Source organism: Chanodichthys erythropterus, chromosome 4 (genome assembly GCF_024489055.1).
Source record: "Chanodichthys erythropterus isolate Z2021 chromosome 4, ASM2448905v1, whole genome shotgun sequence".
In the NCBI taxonomy this organism is placed as follows: Eukaryota; Metazoa; Chordata; class Actinopteri; order Cypriniformes; family Xenocyprididae; genus Chanodichthys; species Chanodichthys erythropterus.
The window spans coordinates 21,973,623-21,985,856 of NC_090224.1; the positions used below are offsets into that span (position 1 = coordinate 21,973,623).

Consider the following 12,234-nt stretch of genomic DNA (forward strand, 5'->3'; position numbering starts at 1 on the left):
TCAAATTAAAATTTCCTGATAATTTACTCACCCCCATGTCATCCAAGATGTTCATGTCTTTCTTCAGTCGAAAATAAATGAAGGTTCCAGGATTATTCTCCATATAGTGGACTTCAATGGACTCCAAACGGTTGAAGGTCAAAATTACAGTTTCAGTGCAGCTTCAAAGAGCTTTAAACGATACGAGATGAGGAATAAGAGTCTTATCTAGAGAAACCATCACTCATTTTCTAAAAAAAAATTAAAATTTTATACGTTTTAACCATTAATGCTCATCTTCAACTAGCTCTCTTCTTCTTCTTCTCTATTTGAATTCCAGCAGTGTAGACACTGCTAAGTGTATTATTGCCCTCCACAGGTCAAAGTTTGAACTAAATTGTCATATTCAATATGCTAGTGCAAGTATATAACAATTAGTTCAAACTTTGACCTGTGGAGGGCAGTAATACACTTAGCAGTGTCTACACTGCTGGAATTCTAATAGAGAAGAAGAAGAAGAGAGCTAGTTGAAGATGAGCATTAATGGTTAAAATGTATAAAATTTTAAATTTTGGTTTCTCTAGATAAGACTCTTATTCCTCGTCTGATATCGTTTAAAGCTCTTTGAAGCTGCACTGAAACTGTAATTTTAACCTTCAACCGTTTGGGGTCCATTGAAGTCCACTATATGGAGAAAAATCCTGGAATGTTTTCATCAAAAACCTTCATTTCTCTTCAACTGAAGAAAGAAAGACATGAACATCTTGGATGACATGGAGGTGAGTAAATTATCAGGAAATTTTAATTTGAAAGTGAACTAATCCTTTAATAATATATTTGAAAAATTAAGGATATGGGTTTATATAAGATTACAACAAAATGGGAAACTGAGTTTGATAATATAATAACAGAAGGAGACTGGAAACAAAGTTTAAAAGAAAATGTAAGAACTACGCATTCTCCATATTGGTAAGAATATGCTTGGAAAATTATTATACTATATTTTATAACACCAGAAATATCTTCTAAATATAATCATATATCTTCAGGATGTTGGAGAAGTTGTGGTGAACTTAAAGCTCATTACACTCATATATTTTATACTTGTAAAACAATAAAAAAAATTCAAGTATAACACAAGAGTAATTTTTCAAAAGATTTGGGCACCTTTAAAATTAAAGTATATATCATATAAAATAAAGGAATGCATATTTTAATTACCTTCTTGCATATTTCTGCCTTCTTTTTAACTTACTTATTATCATTAAAATGATTACTATTATTTTTTTTATTTACTTATTTATTATTACTATTAATTGATGTTTAAATAATAGCATTTGAATGACTTCTTAGGAAATAGAAGTCATAAGATTTTAATGTACATATTTTCTGTGTGTATATTTCTTTTTTTTTGTAAAAGTGTTTAATTATGTATCGGCTATGCCTTTAATTATTATTTATTTATTTATTTTGTGTTGGTGATGGGGATTATCACAAAAGAAAAAGTGAAAGGAAGAGAAAATAGAATGAAAAATGAGGAATAACTATTGGTAAAAAAAAATGTCTTTAAAGGTATAATTAATATAATTGTATTAAATATGCTTGAATTGGAAGATATAATAAATTATAAAAAATAAATGAAAATCATTTACTCGCCCTCAAGTTGTTCCAAATCTGTACGACTTTCTTTGTTCTGCTGAACACAAAAGAAGATATTTTGAAGAATGTCAATAACAGTTGATGGGCCGCATTGACTTCCATAGTATTTTTTCAAGAAAACAATGTTTATTTCTATTAAAACAACAGCAAAAAAGATCTTGTATCGTCACACAGAGATTGCGCAAGTTCAGCAATCACAATATAGTCGAGATTCATGTTTGGATTTATTACAGTTCATCGCCGAGAAGGTTCGAAACGCAGATTTAGTCGCACTTTTTGGCAAAGGTTTTATTTTTGCAGCTACATTTTAGTCTCGTCAATGATATTGCATGTTGATATCGTCACAGTTATCGTTTAATGACCTTATTGTTGTCTCGTCTTAGTCATGGGAAAAAAGCTTTTTTTGTCATTGTTTTCAATTGTTTTCATAGTTCACACTTCCTTCGTTTTCCTCAGTATCTGGACACCAAACCTCTGGAGGTCGTGATCTTCTCATCGAGTCAGAAATTCCTCCACCAGTGTGTTAAACTCAGTGGAAAATCGCAGGTGCACATTATGCTTCCCCTCCGGGATCAAGTGCAGCCTGAAAACAGAAGCCGTCCATCAGCACAGAGGAAATCACTGAGATGAGCAGGATTTGTGCTGAAATCACCTCGAGCCCTTGATGTTCTGCTGAAGGTATTCTGGGTGACATGAGGGCACCATGGGATCTTTGGCCCCGTGGATGATCAGCGTGGGACAGGAAATCAGCTTCAGCACTTCCATACAGATGTTCCCTAATGAGAAAGACACATTTTAGCTCATTATGCATCTGGAAAGGATGATTCAATTACTGTATTATCATAATAAGAATGAGAATAACGTCAGAATGCAAAGAGAAAAAGCATGAATTTGATTAAGTGCATAACAGTGCTTTAGATATTATTTTAGATCAAAACCACTTTAATGCATTAAAAAAATTATAATAAAATGCATTTATCTATTTATTTATTTTTAAAGCAATAAAGAACAAACAAAAAAGGCTTGATTAACATGAATTTGAATCACAATGATGTTTAATTTAGTGGATAAAATATTAAAATATTTTAGATCAAAACTGCTTTATTGCATCCAAAACAATTAATATATAAATAAATAATAAAATTTATTTATTTATTTTCAAAACAATAAGGAAAAAACAAAAAAAGGATTGATTAACATTATTTTTTAATTTGTTTATTTTTATTTTAAAGCAATAAAGAAATAAAAAAGTACACACACATTTATATTATATATTTACATTTAACTTTTATGTTAGATGCAATTAATCAATTTGACAGCACATGATTGACATGAATGTTAATCACAATGATGTTAAATTTAGTGGATAAAATATTGAAATATTTTAGATCAAAACTGCTTTATTGCATCCAAAACAAATAATATATAAATAAATAATAACATTTATTTATTGATTGATTTATTTTCAAAACAATAAGGAAAAAACAAAAAGGTTTGATTAACATGAATTTTAATCACAATGATGTTAAATTTAGTGGATAAAATATTGAAATATTTTAGATCAAAACTGCTTTATTGCATCCAAAACAAATAATATATAAATAAATAATAAAATGTAAAACAAAAAGGATTGGTTAACATTATTTTTTAATTTGTTTATTTTTATTTTAAAGCAATAAAGAAATAAAAAAGTACACACACACATATATATTATATATTTACATTTAACTTTTATGTTAGATGCAATTAATCAATTTGACAGCACATGATTGACATGAATGTTAATCACAATGATGTTAAATTTAGTGGATAAAATATTGAAATATTTTAGATCAAATGCTTTATTGCTTCAAAAAAGAATAATATATAAACAAATAATAAATTGTAATTGATTGTTTGTTTTTAAAGCAATAAATAAATAAAAAGGCCACAGTGAACCACAGTGACATTTAATTTAATTGAAATCTTTTCGAATATTATTTTAAATCAAAACTACTGCTTCGAAAGAAGAATATATAAATAAATAATAATACGATTTTTTTAACTTTATACTTTTTAAAGCAATAAAGCGGTTTAATTCTAAAATAATATTTATATAATATTTATAAAAAATAATATTCCTCTTTTGTAAATTGCTTAAATGTCTGTTAAAAGAATAAATGCAAATAAATGTAAAAGAATTTCAGCCTTTTAATAGCTCTTCATTATAATCTTTATTCACATAAAAAATTAAAATTTAATTCAGAAATTGAAAGCATGTTCATCTCAGAAGAGATATCACTATGAATTGCATTCATTTTTAACAAATTAACAAGTCTCATACTGTAATTTGACTCATCAAAGTTGCATGGTGCAATCTGATGCTTTGACATTTTATCACTGGAAAATACAAATAATGTCACAATGCAACGAAATAAAAGGCCGGATTGAAATATCAGACTAATCAGGCCACTACAAAACACTAAAACTGGGCGATAAAATGAAACTAGTCCTCACCCTGCGGGTTGCGTGTAAACTGGCTGATCCCGTCTACCCATCTCTCCCAGGTCTGACGGAAGTACTGAGCGCCGTACATCTCCTCCATCGGCTGTCGCATCCGCTCACTCCACAACGACACGTCACGGATCGCTGAAACACAGTTCAGTGCGATGAAGACACAATAAAATACCTGCCTTTCCTCTGATAAACTCTTGTCCTGTCCTACCCTGATAGATCTGAACATCTTCTTCAGACACGTAAGCGTTGGAGCCCCAAACCACCATCTTGTCAATGAGTTTGGGGTTTAACGCAGCCGCGATCAGAGCAGTGATGCCGCCGTCACTCCAGCCTAACAGAGAGAAACGTCTGAAACCCAGAGCCTGAAGGACAGTGAGGAATTACACTCTATTAGAGGTCTGTTTACAATGGTTTATGAATGTGGTAGTCAGTTTAGTATCATAGTGGCTTGTGGTTCACACGAGGATGTCAGAAATGATCAAATTAATGAATATTAAAGAACTCTTGTTTATTGTCTCATACTATATTGTGTATTATTGTTATTGTATACTGTTTGTTATTGTAATTGTTAATGTCCCTTATGTGGGTCTAATCTTTTTTATTTATAGTCTTTATGATTTATTGTCTTTCTTCAGAGAAATGGACAAAATAAGAATTTCATTGTACAGATGACAATAAAGATATTGACTATTTTCATACTTTCATACGTCACATTTTGAGTGTCACATAATTGACTCTGGAATCAAGGTAGATTTCTTTCTGATTTCTGGTTTAAAAATGTTATCGCTGCAGAACAATGTCAACATGCCACTGATTGATATTTAACTCTTTTGTGTCATACTTGCATTAAGTCCAGCGCATCCTTCGCATCTCTGTGGAAGAAATCAGCAGGAAAATCTCTGTCTGGAGGACGTGAGCGTCCGTAACCCCGCGGGTCCCACGCCACCAGCGTAAACCGCCTCTTATCCAGCTTCTCAAGCTGTGGGCCAAAATCAGTCTGAGCACTTCCTGTCACCACAGGAAGAGACAAAATAGACAAGAAAATAATGTGATATGCCTTAATGTATTATTGCTAAACAACAATACACTACCAGAACGTTTCTGTATTTGGTTGCGTTGTGAGTATTTGCGGTGTGTTTCTGTATTTGGTTGCGTTGTGAGCATTTGCAGCACTTTTCTGTATTTGGTTGCGTTGTGAGTATTTGTGGTGCGTTTCTGTATTTGGTTGCGTTGTGAGCATTTGCGGCGCGTTTCTGTATTTGGTTGCGTTGTGAGTATTTGTGGTGCGTTTCTGTATTTGGTTGCGTTGTGAGTATTTGCGGCGCGTTTCTGTATTTGGTTGCGTTGCGAGTATTTGTGGTGCGTTTCTGTATTTGGTTGCGTTGTGAGTATTTGCGGCGCGTTTCTGTATTTGGTTGCGTTGTGAGCATTTGCGTCGCGTTTCTGTATTTGGTTGCGTTGTGAGTATTTGTGGTGCGTTTCTGTATTTGGTTGCGTTGTGAGTATTTGTGGTGCGTTTCTGTATTTGGTTGCGTTGTGAGTATTTGTGGTGCGTTTCTGTATTTGGTTGCGTTGTGAGTATTTGCGGCGCGTTTCTGTATTTGGTTGCGTTGTGAGCATTTGCGGCGCGTTTCTGTATTTGGTTGCGTTGTGAGCATTTGCAGCACTTTTCTGTATTTGGTTGTGTTGTGAGTATTTGCAGCACTTTTCTGTATTTGGTTGTGTTGTGAGTATTTGCGGTGTGTTTCTGTATTTGGTTGCGTTGTGAGTATTTGTGGTGCGTTTCTGTATTTGGTTGCGTTGTGAGTATTTGTGGCGCGTTTCTGTATTTGGTTGCGTTGTGAGTATTTGTGGTGCGTTTCTGTATTTGGTTGCGTTGTGAGTATTTGTGGTGCGTTTCTGTATTTGGTTGCGTTGTGAGTATTTGTGGCGCGTTTCTGTATTTGGTTGCGTTGTGAGTATTTGCAGCACTTTTCTGTATTTGGTTGTGTTGTGAGTATTTGCGGCGCGTTTCTGTATTTGGTTGCGTTGTGAGTATTTGCAGCACTTTTCTGTATTTGGTTGTGTTGTGAGTATTTGTGGCGCGTTTCTGTATTTGGTTGCGTTGTGAGTATTTGCAGCACTTTTCTGTATTTGGTTGTGTTGTGAGTATTTGCGGCGCGTTTCTGTATTTGGTTGTGTTGTGAGTATTTGCGGTGTGTTTCTGTATTTGGTTGCGTTGTGAGCATTTGCGGTGTGTTTCTGTATTTGGTTGCGTTGTGAGTATTTGCGGTGTTTTTCTGTATTTGGTTGCGTTGTGAGTATTTGCGGTGTTTTTCTGTATTTGGTTGCGTTGTGAGTATTTGCGGTGTGTTTCTGTATTTGGTTGCGTTGTGAGTATTTGCGGTGTGTTTCTGTATTTGGTTGCGTTGTGAGCGTTTGCAGCGTGTTTCTGTATTTGGTTGCGTTGTGAGTATTTGTGGTGCGTTTCTGTATTTGGTTGCGTTGTGAGCATTTGCGGCGCGTTTCTGTATTTGGTTGCGTTGTGAGTATTTGCGGTGTGTTTCTGTATTTGGTTGCGTTGTGAGCATTTGCGGTGTGTTTCTGTATTTGGTTGCGTTGTGAGTATTTGCGGTGTTTTTCTGTATTTGGTTGCGTTGTGAGTATTTGCGGTGTTTTTCTGTATTTGGTTGCGTTGTGAGTATTTGCGGTGTGTTTCTGTATTTGGTTGCGTTGTGAGTATTTGCGGTGTGTTTCTGTATTTGGTTGCGTTGTGAGCGTTTGCAGCGTGTTTCTGTATTTGGTTGCGTTGTGAGTATTTGTGGTGCGTTTCTGTATTTGGTTGCGTTGTGAGCATTTGCGGCGCGTTTCTGTATTTGGTTGCGTTGTGAGTATTTGCGGTGTGTTTCTGTATTTGGTTGCGTTGTGAGCGTTTGCAGCGTGTTTCTGTATTTGGTTGCGTTGTGAGTATTTGTGGTGCGTTTCTGTATTTGGTTGCGTTGTGAGTATTTGTGGTGCGTTTCTGTATTTGGTTGCGTTGTGAGTATTTGTGATGCGCTTCTGTATTTGGTTTTGTTGTGAGTATTTGTGGTGCGTTTCTGTATTTGGTTGTGTTGTGAGTATTTGTGGTGCGTTTCTGTATTTGGTTTTGTTGTGAGTATTTGTGGTGCGTTTCTGTATTTGGTTGTGTTGTGAGTATTTGTGGTGCGTTTCTGTATTTGGTTGCGTTGTGAGTATTTGTGGTGCGTTTCTGTATTTGGTTGCGTTGTGAGCATTTGCGGCGCGTTTCTGTATTTGGTTGCGTTGTGAGTATTTGCGGTGTGTTTCTGTATTTGGTTGCGTTGTGAGCGTTTGCAGCGTGTTTCTGTATTTGGTTGCGTTGTGAGTATTTGTGGTGCGTTTCTGTATTTGGTTGCGTTGTGAGTATTTGTGGTGCGTTTCTGTATTTGGTTGCGTTGTGAGTATTTGTGATGCGCTTCTGTATTTGGTTTTGTTGTGAGTATTTGTGGTGCGTTTCTGTATTTGGTTGTGTTGTGAGTATTTGTGGTGCGTTTCTGTATTTGGTTTTGTTGTGAGTATTTGTGGTGCGTTTCTGTATTTGGTTGTGTTGTGAGTATTTGTGGTGCGTTTCTGTATTTGGTTGTGTTGTGAGTATTTGTGGTGCGTTTCTGTATTTGGTTGCGTTGTGAGTATTTGCGGCGCGTTTCTGTATTTGGTTGCGTTGTGAGTATTTGCGGCGCGTTTCTGTATTTGGTTGCGTTGTGAGTATTTGTGGTGCGTTTCTGTATTTGGTTGCGTTGTGAGTATTTGCGGTGCGTTTCTGTATTTGGTTGCGTTGTGAGCATTTGCGGCGCGTTTCTGTATTTGGTTGCGTTGTGAGCATTTGCAGCACTTTTCTGTATTTGGTTGTGTTGTGAGTATTTGCGGTGTGTTTCTGTATTTGGTTGCGTTGTGAGTATTTGCGGTGCGTTTCTGTATTTGGTTGCGTTGTGAGTATTTGCGGTGCGTTTCTGTATTTGGTTGCGTTGTGAGCATTTGCGGCGCGTTTCTGTATTTGGTTGCGTTGTGAGCATTTGCAGCACTTTTCTGTATTTGGTTGTGTTGTGAGTATTTGCGGTGTGTTTCTGTATTTGGTTGCGTTGTGAGTATTTGTGGTGCGTTTCTGTATTTGGTTGCGTTGTGAGCATTTGCAGCACTTTTCTGTATTTGGTTGCGTTGTGAGCATTTGCAGCACTTTTCTGTATTTGGTTGTGTTGTGAGTATTTGCGGTGTGTTTCTGTATTTGGTTGCGTTGTGAGTATTTGTGGTGCGTTTCTGTATTTGGTTGCGTTGTGAGTATTTGCGGCGCGTTTCTGTATTTGGTTGCGTTGTGAGCATTTGCAGCACTTTTCTGTATTTGGTTGCGTTGTGAGTATTTGTGGTGCGTTTCTGTATTTGGTTGCGTTGTGAGTATTTGCGGCACGTTTCTGTATTTGGTTGCGTTGTGAGCATTTGCAGCACTTTTCTGTATTTGGTTGCGTTGTGAGTATTTGTGGTGCGTTTCTGTATTTGGTTGCGTTGTGAGTATTTGCGGCGCGTTTCTGTATTTGGTTGCGTTGTGAGCATTTGCGGCGCGTTTCTGTATTTGGTTGCGTTGTGAGTATTTGTGGTGCGTTTCTGTATTTGGTTGCGTTGTGAGTATTTGTGGTGCGTTTCTGTATTTGGTTGTGTTGTGAGTATTTGCGGCGCGTTTCTGTATTTGGTTGCGTTGTGAGCATTTGCGGCGCGTTTCTGTATTTGGTTGCGTTGTGAGTATTTGCGGCGCGTTTCTGTATTAGGTTGTGTTGTGAGTATTTGTGGTGCGTTTCTGTATTTGGTTGCGTTGTGAGCATTTGCAGCACTTTTCTGTATTTGGTTGCGTTGTGAGTATTTGCGGCGTGTTTCTGTATTTGGTTGCGTTGTGAGCGTTTGTGGTGCGTTTCTGTATTTGGTTGCGTTGTGAGTATTTGTGGTGCGTTTCTGTATTTGGTTGCGTTGTGAGTATTTGTGGTGCGTTTCTGTATTTGGTTGCGTTGTGAGTATTTGTGGTGCGTTTCTGTATTTGGTTGCGTTGTGAGTATTTGTGGTGCGTTTCTGTATTTGGTTGCGTTGTGAGTATTTGTGGTGCGTTTCTGTATTTGGTTGCGTTGTGAGTATTTGCGGCGCGTTTCTGTATTTGGTTGCGTTGTGAGTATTTGTGGTGCGTTTCTGTATTTGGTTGCGTTGTGAGTATTTGTGGTGCGTTTCTGTATTTGGTTGCGTTGTGAGTATTTGTGGTGCGTTTCTGTATTTGGTTGCGTTGTGAGTATTTGCGGTGCGTTTCTGTATTTGGTTGCGTTGTGAGTATTTGCGGCGCGTTTCTGTATTTGGTTGCGTTGTGAGTATTTGTGGTGCGTTTCTGTATTTGGTTGCGTTGTGAGTATTTGCGGTGTGTTTCTGTATTTGGTTTTGTTGTGAGTATTTGCGGCGCGTTTCTGTATTTGGTTGCGTTGTGAGTATTTGTGGTGCGTTTCTGTATTTGGTTGCGTTGTGAGTATTTGCGGCGCGTTTCTGTATTTGGTTGCGTTGTGAGTATTTGCGGCGCGTTTCTGTATTTGGTTGCGTTGTGAGTATTTGTGGTGCGTTTCTGTATTTGGTTGCGTTGTGAGTATTTGCGGCGCGTTTCTGTATTTGGTTGCGTTGTGAGTATTTGTGGTGCGTTTCTGTATTTGGTTGCGTTGTGAGTATTTGTGGCGCGTTTCTGTATTTGGTTGCGTTGTGAGTATTTGCGGCGTGTTTCTGTATTTGGTTGCGTTGTGAGCATTTGCGGCGCATTTCTGTATTTGGTTGCGTTGTGAGTATTTGCGGCGTGTTTCTGTATTTGGTTGCGTTGTGAGCATTTGCAGCACTTTTCTGTATTTGGTTGCGTTGTGAGTATTTGCGGTGTGTTTCTGTATTTGGTTGCGTTGTGAGTATTTGTGGTGTGTTTCTGTATTTGGTTGCGTTGTGAGTATTTGCGGCGCGTTTCTGTATTTGGTTGCGTTGTGAGCATTTGCAGCACTTTTCTGTATTTGGTTGCGTTGTGAGTATTTGCAGCACTTTTCTGTATTTGGTTGCGTTGTGAGTATTTGCTGTGTTTTTCTGTATTTGGTTGCGTTGTGAGTATTTGCGGCGTGTTTCTGTATTTGGTTGCGTTGTGAGTATTTGCAGCACTTTTCTGTATTTGGTTGCGTTGTGAGTATTTACGGTGTTTTTCTGTATTTGGTTGCGTTGTGAGTATTTGCGGCGTGTTTCTGTATTTGGTTGCGTTGTGAGCATTTGCAGCACTTTTCTGTATTTGGTTGCGTTGTGAGTATTTGCGGTGTTTTTCTGTATTTGGTTGCGTTGTGAGTATTTGCAGCGCGTTTCTGTATTTGGTTGCGTTGTGAGTATTTGCGGTGTTTTTCTGTATTTGGTTGCGTTGTGAGTATTTGCGGTGTTTTTCTGTATTTGGTTGCGTTGTGAGTATTTGCGGCGTGTTTCTGTATTTGGTTGTGAGTATTTGCGGTGTGTTTCTGTATTTGGTTGTGTTGTGAGTATTTGCGGTGTGTTTCTGTATTTGGTTGTGTTGTGAGTATTTGCGGTGTGTTTCTGTATTTGGTTGTGTTGTGAGTATTTGTGGTGCGTTTCTGTATTTGGTTGCGTTGTGAGTATTTGTGGCGCGTTTCTGTATTTGGTTGCGTTGTGAGTATTTGTGGCGCGTTTCTGTATTTGGTTGCGTTGTGAGTATTTGTGGCGCGTTTCTGTATTTGGTTGCGTTGTGAGTATTTGCGGTGTGTTTCTGTATTTGGTTGTGTTGTGAGTATTTGTGGTGCGTTTCTGTATTTGGTTGCGTTGTGAGTATTTGTGGCGCGTTTCTGTATTTGGTTGCGTTGTGAGTATTTGTGGCGCGTTTCTGTATTTGGTTGCGTTGTGAGTATTTGTGGCGCGTTTCTGTATTTGGTTGTGTTGTTAGCATTTGCAGCGTGTGCGTTGTGAAATTGATGTTTTCTTGCTGGTGTATGCTGGTGTTTTTTTCTATTTGCATGTGTTTTCTTCAGTTGCAGTGCATTGAGCTTTCCCGGTCACCGTATATAATAGTATATCATACTTAAATAACACTGAAACACACTCATTCTTTACTATAATTAAAGGAACATGTACTGTGAATATTTGATTATCTTCTCCAGCTTATCCACTTTACTTGTTTAGTTTTCTGGAGGTTTTCAAAGCTCATTTCAGCAGAGCAGAATACGTTTAGGATCATGAGAAACAAATGCAGTCACGTGTGACAGACTTTGACGAGTTGTGTGTGTGTGTATGTATTGCAATGCAGACCTAAAGCTCCAGGCAGCAGCAGCACAGCGTGTTTTCCGTCTCCAGCGCGCTGGTAGTGCAGATCCACTCCATTCACGGACATCTTACCGGAGACAGACATACTGTACAAGTCATGAGAAGACATTCAGAGTATCGTGAAGAACTCAGTGCAAACCGAGCAACCACTTTATTTACTACCATATAATTCTACGCACGAAACTAAACAGAATGCATGATTTCATCTTCTGCAATCTAGTCTATAACTCGAGAACTGACGTTTTACCATCGTCTCTGTATTACAGCTCTTCTGAAGACGCTGAATAGTAAGAGTCCAGTGTGACTGTAAACGAGTGTCGCCATTATTAGACATAAACACCTGAAACTGAAGTTAAAACACCGAGACTACGAATGTGATCGTCGGGATTAACAATCAATCTTTGATTTCATGTTCAGCAGATTCTACACACATGGAAAACGAACAGGGATTCCGGGCATTTTTCCTGATTATATAAAAACGGCAAAAAAGAAAGAAAAAAATAATTTTATATCTTTAGATGAGGAAGTAGGCTAATCTAATTTCTGCCGCACCTGAAATGAACAAAACCAGATTATTATTATAAAATTTTGGAATCACTTGAGCAAGAGAATAAACAGCATACAATGATGACGTTGAGGGCTAAAATTCTGTATTTTCTTTATTGTTAATTATATAATCATTATATAATTATGATTATTATTAATAATTACTATTATAGCCTGCCATAATTGCTTAACAACAACAAATATATA

At 37.2% G+C, this 12,234-nt stretch overlaps 1 protein-coding gene across 1 annotated transcript; it reads right to left on the reverse strand.

The window, feature by feature from the left end:
* Positions 1 to 1,470: 1,470 nt before the first annotated feature.
* On the reverse strand, positions 1,471 to 11,834 carry bphl (biphenyl hydrolase like). The gene is made up of 7 exons (XM_067383337.1): positions 11,729 to 11,834; positions 11,467 to 11,567; positions 4,976 to 5,142; positions 4,343 to 4,496; positions 4,135 to 4,266; positions 2,291 to 2,414; positions 1,471 to 2,221 (listed from the first exon to the last, which is right to left on the reverse strand). Exons 1-7 carry the CDS (start codon positions 11,803 to 11,805, stop codon positions 2,131 to 2,133), a joined length of 846 nt encoding a protein of 281 aa, XP_067239438.1. The 5' UTR covers positions 11,806 to 11,834; the 3' UTR covers positions 1,471 to 2,130.
* Between the last annotated feature and the right edge of the window lie 400 nt (positions 11,835 to 12,234).

Coding starts and splice junctions, on each gene's coding strand:
- bphl (XM_067383337.1), bottom strand. CDS start 11,805: ATGGCGACACTCGTTTACAGTCACACTGGACTCTTACTATTCAGCGTC. Junction 2,415..4,134: donor GTTTACACGCAACCCGCAGG/GTGAGGACTAGT, acceptor CTTTCTCATTAG/GGAACATCTGTATGGAAGTG. Junction 2,222..2,290: donor CAGAACATCAAGGGCTCGAG/GTGATTTCAGCA, acceptor TTCTGTTTTCAG/GCTGCACTTGATCCCGGAGG.